General features: G+C 37.2%; 2 protein-coding genes across 7 annotated transcripts in view; one reads left to right on the top strand and one right to left on the bottom strand.

The window, feature by feature from the left end:
* Positions 1-10,538, bottom strand: part of PNPT1 (polyribonucleotide nucleotidyltransferase 1) — a 42,182-nt gene extending 31,644 nt beyond the window's left edge. Inside the window, exons 1-8 of one of the 4 annotated variants that reach the window (XM_082426254.1) lie at positions 10,340-10,538; positions 5,714-5,774; positions 5,032-5,106; positions 4,222-4,327; positions 3,292-3,341; positions 2,217-2,280; positions 2,067-2,114; positions 1,008-1,121 (exon numbers count right to left, since the gene is read on the bottom strand). In XM_082426254.1, coding sequence (XP_082282380.1) covers positions 1,008-1,121; positions 2,067-2,114; positions 2,217-2,280; positions 3,292-3,341; positions 4,222-4,327; positions 5,032-5,106; positions 5,714-5,774; positions 10,340-10,500 — 679 coding nt within the window. In that variant the 5' untranslated portion in view covers positions 10,501-10,538. The remainder of the gene's footprint in view (positions 1-1,007; positions 1,122-2,066; positions 2,115-2,216; positions 2,281-3,291; positions 3,342-4,221; positions 4,328-5,031; positions 5,107-5,713; positions 5,775-10,339) is intronic. The other 3 variants (XM_082426255.1, XM_082426256.1, XM_082426257.1) reach the window with 3 other exon arrangements.
* Positions 1-15,934, top strand: part of LOC309643539 (uncharacterized protein) — a 412,666-nt gene that overhangs the window by 41,714 nt on the left and 355,018 nt on the right. The gene's annotated exons all lie outside the window — the stretch shown is intronic.

The following is a 15,934-nucleotide window of genomic DNA, read 5'->3' as shown; positions in this document are numbered from 1 at the left end:
TAGAAAGCTAAAAAGAATCTAGATTTCTTAAGACATTATGGAGCTGCTGTAATTGTCCTGGACTCATTACCTCTGAACTTTTGTTACTTGAGAGAAAAATAAGTTCCTATCTTGTTTAAGCCTTGTTATTTAGTTTAACCACACAATCACTAACTAACATGTAGATAATACACAACTCCTGTTTCATGTGTTTTGTCTATCATACATATTGATAGTACCTAATTCTAACTCATTACTAACACTCCAAAAGAAGAAGCTGGAAATGAGGTGTTTCACACATTAATTGTACAAAAAAAGAACTAAAAGTTTAATAGTTTACATTTCATCAAAATGTTCCCACATTAGAAGATCCATTGTCAAAAAGTTCCAGACATCAAATGTCACGCAGTAGAATAAACTGCTAAGAGACCTTAATTAATTTGTCCATGGTTAACTGCGGCAGATGCTGGGTTTCAAACCCAGGTCATTTGGACTGTTAAAGCCCATTCTTCTTCAACAGAACCAGCCCCTGATTTTCATTCATGCAATTATGACATTTTAGTTAGAAGGAGTGAAGGTGACCCATGGTCAGAGCATTTCTTCTACTTTATTACTAGTTTTCCACCTACTGGAAATATGATACCTCTTTCTCAGAGGACAACCAACAGACTTAGAATGACTGCATTAGCTAAATTAACATATTTAAATGAATGAAACAATTAATTTACTACCAGAGTTGGAACTTCAAATTTTAGACTAGCTTATCTGTCTAAAAATAATTACTAAATTATCTTGATAACGATTTTTGTATATTTCAATTAGAGTGGTATAACAGTCTATAATTTTAGGTATTGTTAGATATGAAGCAAGAGCGCTACCAAAATAGGGCAGCAATAAAACAAAACAAAACAAAAATCTTTATGGCTAATTAACAAAGCACACATACAAAAAAAGAGTTTAAATGCATTTTTAAGAAGCCAGAACTTGAAAGTAAAATTCAGAATAAATCTACCACTTAAACTACTTACCAATCTGACTTTTAGGTGCTCCAGTAACCACTAAATTTAAAGTACTGGAAGACATTTCTTTTCGTGTTGGGTTAACAACACATTCTCCATCAATCATTCCTATTCGTACTGCCCCTAAAACATATTAAAATATTGGCAACTGTTTAATAAAAACTCAGTTTTCAAGACATCCTAGTGACAACTTCAATCCCTATCTTCAATTGTGACCACAGTAAAATCCATATTTCTATCATGGTATTTAAGGCCCACAGATTATACTACCTCACCCTACCTCTGGCCTTACTGGACCACTCAGTTGCTCAAGTACACCATTTCTTCTACATCTCTGTGATTATGCTCATGTTCTTCTCCTGGTCTAGAATGTACTTCCTCTAAGGCAAGTGCTTACAGTCTGATCCTACTAAGGTTCAGCTTAAATGTCGGTAACTCTGAGGAGCTCTCCTTGACAACCTGACCTCACAAGACTAAACCCGCCCTTCTCTATCATTTTCTTAGCACTCTGACTACACTTTTATAATATTGTTTATAAATATCAATAATTATTTGTCTGTTTCACTTATGCTGAAACCAAGAACTGTCTCATTCATCTTTGTACTGCTGATGCCTAGTCTGCCTTAGTTCCTTCAGTGCTTAGCTCAGTATCTGGCACTTAGGACACTCAGTAATTATTTACTTGATGAATCACTTGTATATTGCATGATTACAACTTACAAGAGCTGTAAGTTACAAACATGTTTGTATTATCCTGAAGGAGTATGTACTCTGACAATTTCCCAGTCCAAAAAAAGAGAAAGTCCTCTAACAGAAGAGGCAACAAAGAAGTCACAGTATCTAAAAACATAATCTTTAACACCATAACATACTGCTATAAGAAACAAAACCCAAAGCAAAGATAAAAATGTCTCAAAATGCTGAAAGGACTCTTCTTAGAATGTCATTTAATTCAACTCCCTAAGAAATAATAATTCAGAGCCAATAAATTTATGCCCTTACTATAGCATGCTTACTCTTATTTCTTGAAAAAAATATAATGTTTCTTATCTTCAAATCCTAACTTACCAATAGGTCCATTCCAAGGAATATCTGATAATGAGAGGGCTACAGAAGCTTTAAGGAAAAAGGAAAAAAATAAGAGCTGAAATAAAAATAATTCATTGCTTAAAAAAAAAAATCAACAGTAATAATTTTAATCTTTATTTTTATACTTACCACCATTAATTGCTAGGACATCAGGTTCATTAACACCATCTACTGCTAACAGATTACAAAGGATCTGGTGCAAGGGAAAAAATTCAAAGCACTTAAAAAAAAAAATCTACTTGATTTGGGAGGATTATCATTTCGATTAACATCTTGTCCTAAAATATAGGAGCACTATATGGTTAAAAGCAGGGCCTTTGTAGTCAAACCCCTTAATTCTGGTTATCATTTAACTACATGCTTGACCATTGACAAATTACTTAAATTAAGCCTCAAAAGTTTCCTTATCTTTAAAAGGGAAAAATAACAGCATCTTCCTGAACAGTTCTTAGGAAAATTATAGGAAATATTGTGCGTAAAGCATTTATAATACTGAGCATGTTGAAAGTATTCAGTAAATTAGCTATGTTAGTAAATGTTACACAAAAATATTGTTGTCTTCTGTTTGGTAAGCATAGACAAATAAATTATACTGTAATAATATGCCTATGTCATGTACTTAGGAAAATAACTTCTTGAGGCAGTGACATCCTTGCAAAGGGATATTTGCAAGGCATATTTATTTTTCTCAAATACATAAAATAGTTAATTAAAGTATATGGGTCATTATTCTGAAAGAAAGTAATATTCAGAAAGTATTAAAATATAACAAAGTAGAGGTTTAGAGGACCCACTGATAAAAATAGGTAATAAAGATTAGTTGTATCAACTGTCCTAGTCTGTTACTAATATGACTTTCAAGGCCCAGCCTGAACTGTCCCCACCCACCTCAATCACTCTAACCTTTTTTCAGATTTACCAATTTATTTCCTGCCTTAGGGCTTCTGTGCATCCCATTCCATCTTCCTACACGCCTACATTGGCTAATTCCTACTCATAATTCAGGTATCAGCTCAAATTGACACCAAATAAATGTTAGCTTTTAAAAATTGTTTTTAAAAAGACTTAATGTAAAATGTAGCAGGATCACCAAAAATTCTTATTTTGTACTGTTTATAATGTTTAGCCTAGGAAGTATTAAATAGAGATTCATTAAGTCATTTTTGATTGACCTGGAAACAAATAAACCTAAAACAGAACCTACCTGTGTATCATAAAAGTAGCCTGCTGGAAAGAGAGGTCTAATTGAACGATCTGCCAAAAGCAAAAAAAGAAAAGACATTAAATAATTACTGACAGAAGTTGCTTCACAATTTAAAACTTTTCCCTCATTAAACAAGCTAAAAAATAATATAACTAGCTATTCAATAAAACAAAACAATAATAACAAAAACAAAACCCTTGGACTAATTTACTGACAGGGTCACAGATAAATGGTAATATACATCATGCCCTAAAGATGAAAAACTAGCAGGGCAAGAGCACCCAAGTGTAAAATTGGGGAGCAGCTTTTCATTCTGGTTCCACAGGCATCAGAATTCATTGCTTATTTGTTATTTATTTATATAAGCAGAGGAAAGAGACTTAACCAACAGTAGACCAAAAGAAAATCCTTCCTTGGTATTCTGTGTCTGATGAATGCATATAAATATAAAGTAGAAATTTTGGGTAGAAGAGCTATAGACTACAAATGATCCCACAATATTTAAGGATGTCGAAGATTTGAAAGGTTATAAACATATTTTAGTAGTTGATGAATATAATGCTTTCAGGAATTACCATGCTGAACATAAAAATGAAAAGTACTCAGGATAGGTTCAACAGAGTAGAGGCGTGGGCCACAGAATTTACATGATTAATAGAGATTCATTAATTTGGTCAACAAATATTTATTGAATGCCTATTTTGTGCTGGGCAGTATGCCAGGTATAGGGGATTCAGTATTAAACAAACAAAAAGCTTTTTCTCTCATGGAGCCCACATTTGAGTGAGAGGATACAGAAAGTAAATAATCTTAGGCAGTGTTAATGTAGTGAAAGAAAATTTAAGAGATACTGTAGAATACAGATGGAAGAAAAGAGATACTAACACAGGCTTATCAGAGAGGGTTAATGCCTCTATCTAAATATCTTACCTATTACTCGACTTGTAAGAATTTCTTTATCAGAAGATCCAATCTCTCTTCTAAGATAGTTTGTGGGAATTCTACCTGCTGCAGCAGCCTTCTGTCTATAGTCAACCTGAAGTAGCAATGAAAAAATGCAGTTCATTTGACTGCTTTTTGTAGTAGCAAACTATTCCCCAAGAATTACTATATAGCTACAATTCTCCTGAGGTTGCAACAGCATATTCCAGACTAAGAGTGGAGAATATTTTGTTTACTTTTAGTGTTTTGTATCTCTTAGGGAAAGGGGAGCTGATAGAAATGTTTCAGCAAATGGATTTTTAAAAAGCCTTCCACTTAGTCAGATGACTGTGTAGCCTCCCTACTTCCCAGAGTAGCTTATCCTGGTCAAGTTCAACATTGCCTTTTTTGTATTACCTCTCTTAGATATAACTGCATTCCCCTTTTCATAATAAAAGAAGCCATAACATACTAATGAGCTCTTTACTCTTCACCAAACATATACTTGCAGACTCATACTAAAGGGAAATTTATGAAAGCAATGAATTCATTGCTTATTAAACATCAAAGTACTTGTGCACTTCCACTGTTTTTGTCAACTTAACGAACTTGGACCTTGTAAAGTATGCTTACCACTAACATGAGAGTTGGTTATGAAGCAATCAGTTTAAATTCTTTTAATGACTCAGTATCAAACAATTAAGGAAAATCCTTTATTGTGCAAAGTTTACACTTTGTTCTCACTAGACACTGGACAAAAATACTACAAATTCTATATTTATGCTATATTACAGTTCAGAAAAATCAGCAAGTACTTACCACCAAAGGCATGAACTGGGAAGGTGAAGGTTTTGTTTTACTGACCGCTGTGACCATCACTGCAGTGTCACCTGACTTAGTTAAACATAAACAACAACACTGGTAAATTCTTTTAAAATCAGATATTAACATATAAGCAGTGAATGACTGAATCCTCCCTCAGTTAAATGAAGGGAAGAGAAATGTTATTCCATGACAAAATGACTATGAAAATAATTATTCACAAGTAGTCCGATCTTAATCCCTTCTGCATGATCATGATCTGTATTAGAAAAGTCTAATAGTCTAAGTTTTTCAAAAGCAACAGAACTAAAGGGAAAAGGCTCACTGATAGCTTAGTCACATCCAATCATAGTTTCTACTTCTTATTAGGAAATTTAGACTATAAAGAAAAATTTCCCAAGTATTACTATTGAAGAAACCTGTAAAATTACTTTCTCTAGAAAAGCATTACAGAATTTACAAGAATAAAACAGAACCCCAAGTTTGGAAGAGATCTTAAAGTTCATTTAATATACCTAGTCCTCTGACTCCCTGGTTGTCTGGAATGGTTCTGACACTAGAAATGGTCTGAATTAATTTCCAATACCAAAATTCTAAGAAGTTACATGATGTAAAGATATTCAGTACCAGTCTTGATAACCATTTTTAAGATGAAAATTTAACAACTTGGACTTTTTACCTGTACTATAGCAGAGCCATCTGCAAATCTGGCCAGTTTTCCAGAGGATATTTCTAATTTTCTGTTTAAAATAAAAATTCAATACAAAAGGACTTAGGTCATCAGTACAATTCCCAGCTTAGTATAAAGCAATTAAAGATTCTAATAGAAGAACTAAAGGTTACCAAGCCCCATAGGCCCCCAACCAGCAAAAAAACAAACTAAAAAGGGATAGAGTTCACTATCATTATTGAAGATACAGGGGAATTTAAGAGCTGCTTTAGGAAAAACATAGAAACCAAGGCACAGGATAATCTGAATGACACAGTATTTCTGGGGTGCAAAAGCTTTCTTCTTCTTCTTTTTTTTTAAATAATTTTTATTGGAGTATAGTTGGTTTACAGTGTTGTGTTAGTTTCTGCTGTACAGCAAAGTGAATCAGCTATATGTATACATGTATCCCCAGAAGCTGTCTTAAGTGTTTCCCATTTACCACCTTAGTCTCTTTTGTTTTACCACCCTTGCCTTGTTGACTAAAGTAGCCTTTTACCACACAAACTGGATCATTTCTCTCCTTAAATCCTTTAAAATTTCCCTCATTGCTTTCCAAATATAAACTCCAAGACTGACTGCAGACACCTTCATTTTCTACAGTGGCGCCAAGATAAGTCAATGGGGGAAAGAAACAGTCTTTTCAACCAATGGTGCTGGGACAATTGGATATCCATATGCAAAAAAGTTAATACAGTTGGACCCTTTCTTCGTATTATAAATAAAAATTAACTCAAAATGGATTATTGACTTAAATGTAAAAGTTAAAACTATAAAACTCTAAGGAAAAAACATAGGAATAAATCTTCATAAATTTGGGTTAGACAACGTCTTCTTATAGATGACATCAAAAGCACAAGTAACAAAAGGAAAAAAATAGATAAATCTGACTTCATCAAAATTAAAAACTTTCATGCTTCAAAGAATATTATCAAGAAAGTGAAAGAAAACCTACAGAATAGGAGAAATTATTTTGAAATCATATACCTGATAAGGGACTTGTATCTAGAATATGTAAAGAATTCGTACAATTTAACAATAAAAAGAAACCCAGTTTTAAAAACTGGCAAAGGATTTGAACAGATGTCTCTTCAAGGAAGATCAACAGATGGCCAACAAATAATGAAAATGTGCTCATCATCATTAGCCACTACGGAAATGCAAATCAAAACCACAATGAGATACTGTTCACATCTATTAGGATGTTATGTGTTGATGACGATGTGGAGAAACTGGAACTCTCATACACTGCTAATTGAAATGTAAAATGGTGCATCTGCTTTGGGAAATAATCTGGCAATTCCTCAAAAGGTTAACAAAGAAGTACTATATGACCCAGCAATTCTACTCCTGTATATATCCAAGAGGAATGAAAACATATGTCCATGTAAAAATCTGCACATAAACCTTCACAGCAGCATTATTAGTAACAGCTCCCCAATGGAAACAACCCAAATGTCTGCCAACTGACAAACGAGTGTATCAAGGAAGAGAGTACGGATACTGACAAGGATGAGCCAAGGAGTGGACTATCCCCACCCTGGCTAAGAATAAGCCCTCCCAAGTCTATCAAAAACCAGGAGAGAAGTGGAGCCAGGAAAGCACTGTTAAAAGCTTCTAAAGCTAATATACAGCATGGGTTTGAACTGCAAGGGTCCACTTATACATGGATTTTTTTTTTTTTTTTAGTAAACACAGTTCTTCACAGTCTTCCATTGGTTGAATCATCTGATGCAGAACTATGAATAGGGAGGCCTGACTATGGGACTTGAGCATCCTTGGATTTTGGTATCCTGGAACCAATTCCCCACAGATACTGAAGGACGACTGTATTTACAATGGGGACTGAATGAGTTGGTGAGAGCAAATAAAACAAACAAACCAGCTCTGCAGTGCCCCCAGTGTTCTCAAACCCACGCTTGATTTATAGTCAAATACCAAATCCTCCTACTTTCTTTGTTCCCTTTCTTGAGTCTAGCCAGTGTCTCCTTTAGGGGTCCTAGACCACCCACCAGATAGTCCTATCGTCCTGCCTTGGTGACTGCCCTAATTTAAACTGTTTTTTTCCCCAGGTGTGTGCAATTTACAGTATGTAAAGAACCAGGTGGTTACTTTCCATTGTCTCATGATCTCAGTTGGTGTTAACTGACCTATGTAATTTTTTCTGTTAATGCACTTTTAGTTGTTTTTGGTGCAAATCTGTTATTAGTTTTGTATTTCATGGTTGATTTTACCTCTTATCAATTTACTTGCCAACATTTTAATGTATAAAATACCTCCAAATATTAATACATAATAGATTGCTAACACATCAGTGGCTTCTGGAACTGGAACTGGGTGGCTATGGAACTGTATGGGAAGGAGATTTTTGAGCTTTTTAAATGTTGAACCATATGAGTGAATACCTAATCAAAAAATACTTTTGAAAAAAATAAATAATAAAAAGGATAAGATGAGCAGGGAGATCCTATTGGTGGGCAGAAGAGTGGGAGGAGGTAGCTTAGGAAGATAGAAGGGAAAAGAGGAGCCACCTGCCACAGGAAGTAGAACTCCAGGGAGAGAGATATGCTTAAAGAACATTTTTAGAAACACTTGCAAAATGGTATGGAATGTAACCACCTTACTCCAACTTCCACCAAGAAAAATTCAGTAGTATTGATACAGAACTCACCCCACCCCCACCCCTGCAAACAAAACAAAACAAAACACCCACCTTTATGATTTGGCCTTGCTTTGTTGCTAACTCACATTTCATCTTTCACTCCATCCACAGTAAGTTATTTGTAGTTACTCAATGCACTCTCTCACTTCTCTGCAATTGCGCTTGCCACTTTCTCTGCTACCTTCTTGCCTTTCAGGATTCACCTTGCACAGTAAGCTTTAGGGTGTGATAAACATCCCTCTGTGCTCCTTTAGCACCCTGTTCATACCTAATACCTTTCCCACACTGATTTTCTCAGCACTGAACCTCTGTTTATCTTACTTCCTCATCAGACTGTCTCTAGTGCCTTGTAACTCAATATCATAGATGCTCAATAACTTGTTTAAATGAAAATTAAAGTTACCCCAAAGGTTACTATGAGTATTAAATACATTTACCACAATAGTATACAACCTCCTAGGGCACTGTAAAGAATACTTATAACAAGTATAAAGTATGTGGTACATAGTAATCACCCAAAAAAGTTTGCTGCAAACAACAAACTTATGACAAAGAAAATAATTGATTTACCCAGCAGGTATGATATTTATGAATCTCATTGTTACAACACATGACACAGGTTTAAAAAGAGGTTACAAAAGAGGTCCAGGTTGACTAATAAATGAAAGATTCAAAGTAGATTATTCATGAAAAATTTGGAGGGCAGAGGCTAATCTTGTTGCTTTGAGTCCCTCATGCCTAACAAATAGGAAATGTCTGTTGAGTGAAATGTTCTGGGGCATTTCTTCAGAGAAGAATAAATGTTCAGTCCTTGAAGAATGGAAGAGATACCTTTTCCCTCAAAAAATCAAAATCAAGGAATGCCAGAGGTGGAAAGACCTTAGAGATCATCTAGTCTAGAGGTCAGCAAACTACAGCATGTTTCTGTACAGCCTTTCACCTAAGACTGTTTCTTACATTTTTAGACGGTTTGTAAACACACATGAATATGTGACACAGTATGCAGCCCACAAAGCCTAAAATATTTACTATCTAGCCTCTTACAGAAAAAGTTTGCTGAATCTTTATCTAATTCAGTCTCTTAATTTGGAGGGCAGGGGGGGCGTTGAGGGGGCCCGGAAGTAGTGAAGTAACTTGTTCAAAGATCATTCAGTAACTTAGGGAGGAAGTCTTGGATTAAAAGCCAGATTTTCTGGTTTTTGTATGAACTAGGATCAAAGTTTTTTTAAAAGTACATGTGAAAGGTGTAGATATATAAAGTAAGCATTAGCAGTTTCATTTATTCTAAAAATGAATCCGGTAGTTTTTAAAAAGTGATTTTAGACATGAATTCTGGCAAACAGACCCCTAAAGAGAGTAAAGGTTTGAAAAACAAGTTCAGAATCCACCTAGCCTCATAGTACTAGCTTTGGTTGACTCTGAGAAAGCTACCTAACCTTCTCTGAGCCTCTGTTGTTTTAATACATTTACTACAGGCTTAAACATGAGAATATCATATAACCGGCGTTCAATAAACTGACCTTGCCCTTCCCTTCCTACCCAGGGTCATACAGGCCAAGCTTTTTAGGCAGTAAACTGAATTGGATGACGTAAGCATCAATTATCAACGCATTATCTTTTCATTTCATAGCCCAGGAGTCCCCGAAAAGAAAGGGAACGGAAATCGGGTGGACAGACTCAGCTGGGGAAAAGAACCCCGGAGCAGGGCAGAAGGGAGGAACAAGAAGCAAAGGGCACGAGGCTGAGACAGCGCGAGAGGGGGGGTGCCAAGAAATAGACTCCAAACCCGGAAAGGGAAATTTGGAATTTAGGTTTGGGATAAAGAGGGGGAAAGAGACCTGGGGTGTCGGATTCGTACTCTAGGAGGTGAATGTACTGGGGCTGCCCTGTCATGACGCCTTGTGAAAGAACAGAGAACGCACACCTTTCCTTACCTGCTGCCTAAGTCCACGGCCACGGTTCGCGACCCCGCCCCGTCCCATAGTGCTCGCACCTGCAACTGGGTGAGTGTCCGACCCCGCCCTGGCAGACGGAGGGGACCACGGCCCAGTGGCCGGAGCTGGAGGCACGAGCAGCAAGGCCTGCAGGCCGCCATGACACCAGGCAAGCACTCAACCCGGGCTGCGCCCTGATTGGCTTACTCAGCAGGTAGTGGGCGGGGCCTAATGCAGTTTCGTTTCTGCGGTGCAGTGGGGAACGCTGGGGAAGCGGATACCGGGCCGCTTTCTACGAAACCTAGAGAGGGCCAAACCTATCTGAACGCGATTGTGACTTAACCAGTTCTTCTTTCCGTATTAGCCAATGAACAACAATTAGAAAAATAATGTGGGCTTTTTGGTTGTTTTTTGTTTTGCTATCGTAGTTTAAAAGAAAGTCCTAGAATAATGTGTAAGTGTTTAATAAGTAGAGTAAATATAGTAGTAATAGAAGTAATCAGAAAACACATTATTGTTTGGCTTATGGGAGCTGAGAATTAGGAGAATTTGCGTAGTGGGCCATGGAAAGAGATCTTTCTCTCTCCCCTCCTCCGCCCTGGCTTTTATTTTATAAATTCAAACAACAAATATATTACTACGAAGGTTTGCGTTAATTTATTTCTAGTAAGTTAATTTCACTTCTTGTTGACCTATATCGTCATTTTATATATCTTTATGATCATTTTGGATTCATCTTCCTTTCCATTGATAATATTTAGCAGTTTATTCCTCTGCCTGTTTTGTATTTTCAAGTGTTAATACTTTCTAAACCAACTCTTAAATGCAAAGTGCTTGCTACTATTTAAAAAAAAATGTTTTGGAAAATGAAAAAAGTTTTTGGAATTTGAATTTGATCCATTTCTAGGGGGTGGATAAATTTCTCCCACCCCTCTTAATCTGCCTGTTGGAAAATATTAACGTGGTTCCTGGAATGAACCAAATGATCATTTTTCTACTATGAGGGTCATATTTCTCTTTTAAGGTCATAATCCCATCCCCCCCAAAGAAATCCAAACAAAATCCAATGCACATTCAAGCAGGGTTTTAAGAACGAAAATTTTTAACTCCAGACAGACAAATTATAATATTTGATGGCAAAGCAGCTCCCTTATACCTTGCTCTCAAGAGCTATTATCACTGATTTGGAATTTCCATGCCAATAGAAGGGATTACTGTTAACTCTATTTATAGGTATTTAGTGTTAAAGTAGTTTTTGCCTCTTCCTCTTCCTTTGACTTTACCTTGTTGTCAGTGTTTCCAAGACCATTCTACTGAGACCTGTTATAAGGACAAATCTATCAGAATCTACCTGCCACAATTCAACATGATTTTAGATTTATAAAATAAGAATACGAAATCACCTTTTGGTAGAGTACCTAAGTACTATATAATCATTTTCATTTAGGCAGTATTGCCTAGTAGTTTAGAGCATAGACTTGAAGTTGTTACCAATCCCCAAAGGGTCAGTGACCCCTCAATGGGTCCTTTGCCTGGAGTTGCAAATGCCACTCAAATGAAACCAGGTTCAGTATAGCACAGCAGAAACTTTTATTGATGAAGGAATTGAGAAAGGAGAGCTCATGCTCTAAAAATACCTTCTCCCCAAAGGGAGGGGAGTAAGGGAATTTTAAGGGGTAAGAGGCAGATAAGTCATCAGGGCTGTAGGAAAGGGTAGAGATTTCCAGGGGCAGCTGGGGGTAGCTGGGGCATACGCAGTTTTCCATGCTTCTCTGCACAAGGCATGAATTGTGCCTAGCAGAATACAAATCCTCCCCTTGGGCAGAGATTGTAGCACAGTAATGAAGCAGAGGTAACTTTTGGATACTTCCAGGTCTTGTCTGTGTAGGTGCGTTCCTGTGGTCAAGTCAGAGCCGGTTCAGGACAGTTGACCACTGCATATCTCTTAAAGCACAGCTGCAAAACAACGCTGTCAAACACCAGGTGATTTGGAAATAAAGAGATAAATCAAGGCAAGTATCCATTAGCTCCCAGGGACTGGTACGGGTGACAGAGTATCTCCCTTCTCCATTCCTTGATGAATGAATAAAGTTTCTGCTGTGCTATACCAAATCTGGTTTCATTTGATTGACATTTTCAACTCCAGGCAAAGGACCCATCGACCCATTGAGGGGTCTCGGACCTATTGGGAATCGGTAACAAAGTTAGTCCTGAATGGTCCCAGTCTTGGCTTTGCCATTTGCTAGTTGTCTGACCCTATCTCTCTGAGCCTCAGTTTCTTCATCTATAGAAATGGATAATACAAGTCTCAAAGGATTTTTGTAAAGATTAAACATGACAGAGGATGTAAGATGTTTATCACAGTACATGGCACATTGTCAGCAACTCAATAAATGGTAGATTCAGCTTTGATTCAGCCTTTTAAAAAAAATTAATTTAATTAATTTATTTTTTATACAGCAGGTTCTTATTAGTTATCTATTTTATACATATTAGTGTATATATGTCAATCCCAATCTCCCAATTCATCCCACCACCACCCCCGCCCCGCTTTCCCCCTTGGTGTCCATACATTTGTTCTCTACATCTGTGTCTCTATTTCTGCCTTGCAAACCGGTTCATCTGTACCATTTTTCTAGATTCCACATATATGCATTAATATACGATATTTGTTTTTCTCTTTCCGACTTACTACACTCTGTATGACAGTCCCTAAGTCCATCCAAGTCTCTACAAGTGACCCAATTTCGTTCCTTTTTATGTAATTCAGCCTTTTCTTAATTTTCCCTCTAGTTTTCTCCGTTTGAAATACTGAACAACTTTCTTTCCTTCAGAAACTAACCATGGATCGGTTAGCTTTCATCCAGTTGGAAATGCTAGAAAGCAGAATGTGCACATTAAACCCAACTGTTTCCTCACACCAATCCAAAATAATTGAAATGGTAGTAATTGGATCATAAACTCCAAGGCAAATGTGGATAGTGAAATCTTGTGGCAGAGCATTATTATGAAGTAGTCATACAGATGATCAGGCTATGTTTACATTAAGCATTTTAAGACTGAAGTAGAAAGAAACGTATAAAATGTTTAAATTCTTGTGGTTGTAGCTACTGAAGCTATGACCCATGAGGTTCAATCTGAAATTGAACCTCACATTCTGGAAGTATAGTTCTGCCAAGTCTAGTTCGACAGTCAAAATATAATTTAAAATCAGTTTCTTTACCTTGAAGCACATTAACGGTGATCCAATTTAAATCCACCAGCAATGTTTCTCAGCTCTCCTTTTCTCTTTTCTTCAAACTCCAATGAACCTGCATCAAAATAGTTAATACCACTGCACCCTCTGAGTAGCAATTTAATTTAAGTAAAACACCATTGCATTAAATGATTGTTAATTAAAATTTAATTTGGTTTGTAGTTTGGTTTAATATTGATAAATAGTTATTTATTTATTTATTTATTTTAGTTTTACGACTAAGCTACCAGAATAAGGAGCTTATGTTTTGTTATATATTTGTGCATATTTAAGCAACATAGTAAAAAGTATCTTCGGACACTGAAGGGATACATGAAATTTTTTTTTTTCTTGAAAGAGTGTAGCCTATTCAGCATTAAGAAAGTCTGCTCAACACCATTGCCAGAGGGAGCTTTCTAAATCACAAACCTAAATGTGTCTCCATCTTGATTAAACTTCTTCAATGGCTTCCTAAATCTTTAATCTACACGATAAAATCTCAACTGCTTTGTGTGGACTATTTAGCCTCATCAATTTTGACTTACTACCCTACTTCTTTATCTCCCTCTCCTCATTTTATTTTATTTTATTTTTTTTGGCCATATGGCATGCAGGATCTAGTTCCCTGATCAGGGATGGAACCAGTGCCTCCTGCAGTGTAAATGTGGAATCTTAACCATTGGACCACCAGGGAAGCCCCCCTCTCCTCATTTTATATTCCAAGTAAACTGAACTACTTGTTCTTCTCTAACATATCACCTTCTCTTCTGCCTCTGTGCCTTTGCATGTATGATTCTCTGTGCTTTGCACACATCCCCTCTCAAGTGTCAGTCTTGCAAACTCAGTCTTCTGGTCTCAGCTTCAATACTATCTTCTCAGACTTCCCCAGGCTGACTTATGGGTACAGTCTATGTCTGTCCTCCCACTTTATTAATTAATTCACATAGTCATTATTTCACCCATGGAAATGAATGTGGGAATAGGTACTGCATAGTGGTTAAAAGTGCTGGCTCTGGAATCAGATTGTCTAGGTTTGAATCTCACCTCTGTCACCTCTTAAACATGTGACTCTTGGTAAGTCACTTACCCTTTCTATACCTCCTTTTCCTCATTTGTAAAATGAGAATGAAAATATCTACCTCTTAGGGTTGTTATGTGGATTTAAATGCAGCCTTATTTTTATGGAACTAAGCATAGTCCCTGGCATGTGGAAAATGTAATATTTATTTATTTTTAATTAATTAATTAATTAATTTTTGGCTGTGTTGGGTCTTCGTTGCTACGCGTGGGCTTTCTCTAGTTGCGGTGAGCTGGGGCTACTCTTTGTTGCAGTGTGCAGGCTTCTCATCATGGTGGCTTTTCTTGTTGCAGAGCACGGGCTCTAGGCTCATGAGCTTCAGTAGTTGTGGCACGCGGGCTCAGTAGTTGTGGCTTGCGGGCTCTAGAGCGCAGGCTCAGTAGTTGTGGTGCATTGTCTTAGTTGCTCCGCGGCATGTGGGATCTTCCCGGACCAGGGATCGAACCTGTGTCCCCTGCATTGGCAGGTGGATTCTTAACCACTGAGCCACCAGGGAAGTCCCAATGTAATATTTATTAAATACCTGCTTTATGTCAGGCACTATATGCTAGGCTCAGAGGATATAAGGGTGTCAAGACAGTCATAGGGCATAAAAATCCCTGCTTTATGGAGCTTGCAATATAGTATGAGAGACTGACAAAAACACAACCAAACAAACAGAAAAACTAGAGTGTGATTAATGCTAAGAAGGGGATAAACAGGTGTGAAGATAGAAAATAGTGGGATGAAGGCATAATTTACATCAAATAAAGTGCCCAGGGAAAGACTTCCTGAGGAGAAACATTTAAGCCAGCCTGAAGGATGAGAAGGAGATGGCTTCTGAGACATGGGGGCCAGGGGGGAGAAGCCACTTGCAGGGGATGGTTACCCCTAAGTCAGGAAAGAGTTTGGCTTCTGTGAGGACATATGGAAAAGCCAGTGTGGCTAGAGAGTGGTAAGCAAGAATGTGGCAGTCGCTGTCAAAACGGTTGGATCTGATTCAAGGAGAGGACCTAGAGTAATAAGAGTAATCAGCATACCAACGATGTCACAAGCCATGGAAATGCATGATATCACCTAGAGAGAGGTTAGAAAGAAAGGAGAAGAGGCCTGGGTCTGAGCCCTAAGGAGGGAGAGGCTGCCAAGTCTATGGAAATGGAGCCAACCTTGTTGCAGGAGGAAAGCTAGGATGTACTATGCTAGGTATTTTCCATTTGCACCTGCTCCGTCCATTTTCTACCCTTCTCAGCTCTGCCCTGTACCCCAAGGGGCTGATTTATGGATTGTAACACCCCGACTTCCT

Source organism: Balaenoptera physalus (genome assembly GCF_965194825.1).
Source record: "Balaenoptera physalus genome assembly, chromosome: 15".
In the NCBI taxonomy this organism is placed as follows: domain Eukaryota; kingdom Metazoa; phylum Chordata; class Mammalia; order Artiodactyla; family Balaenopteridae; genus Balaenoptera; species Balaenoptera physalus.
This window is presented reverse-complemented; position numbering and strand designations above follow the sequence as displayed.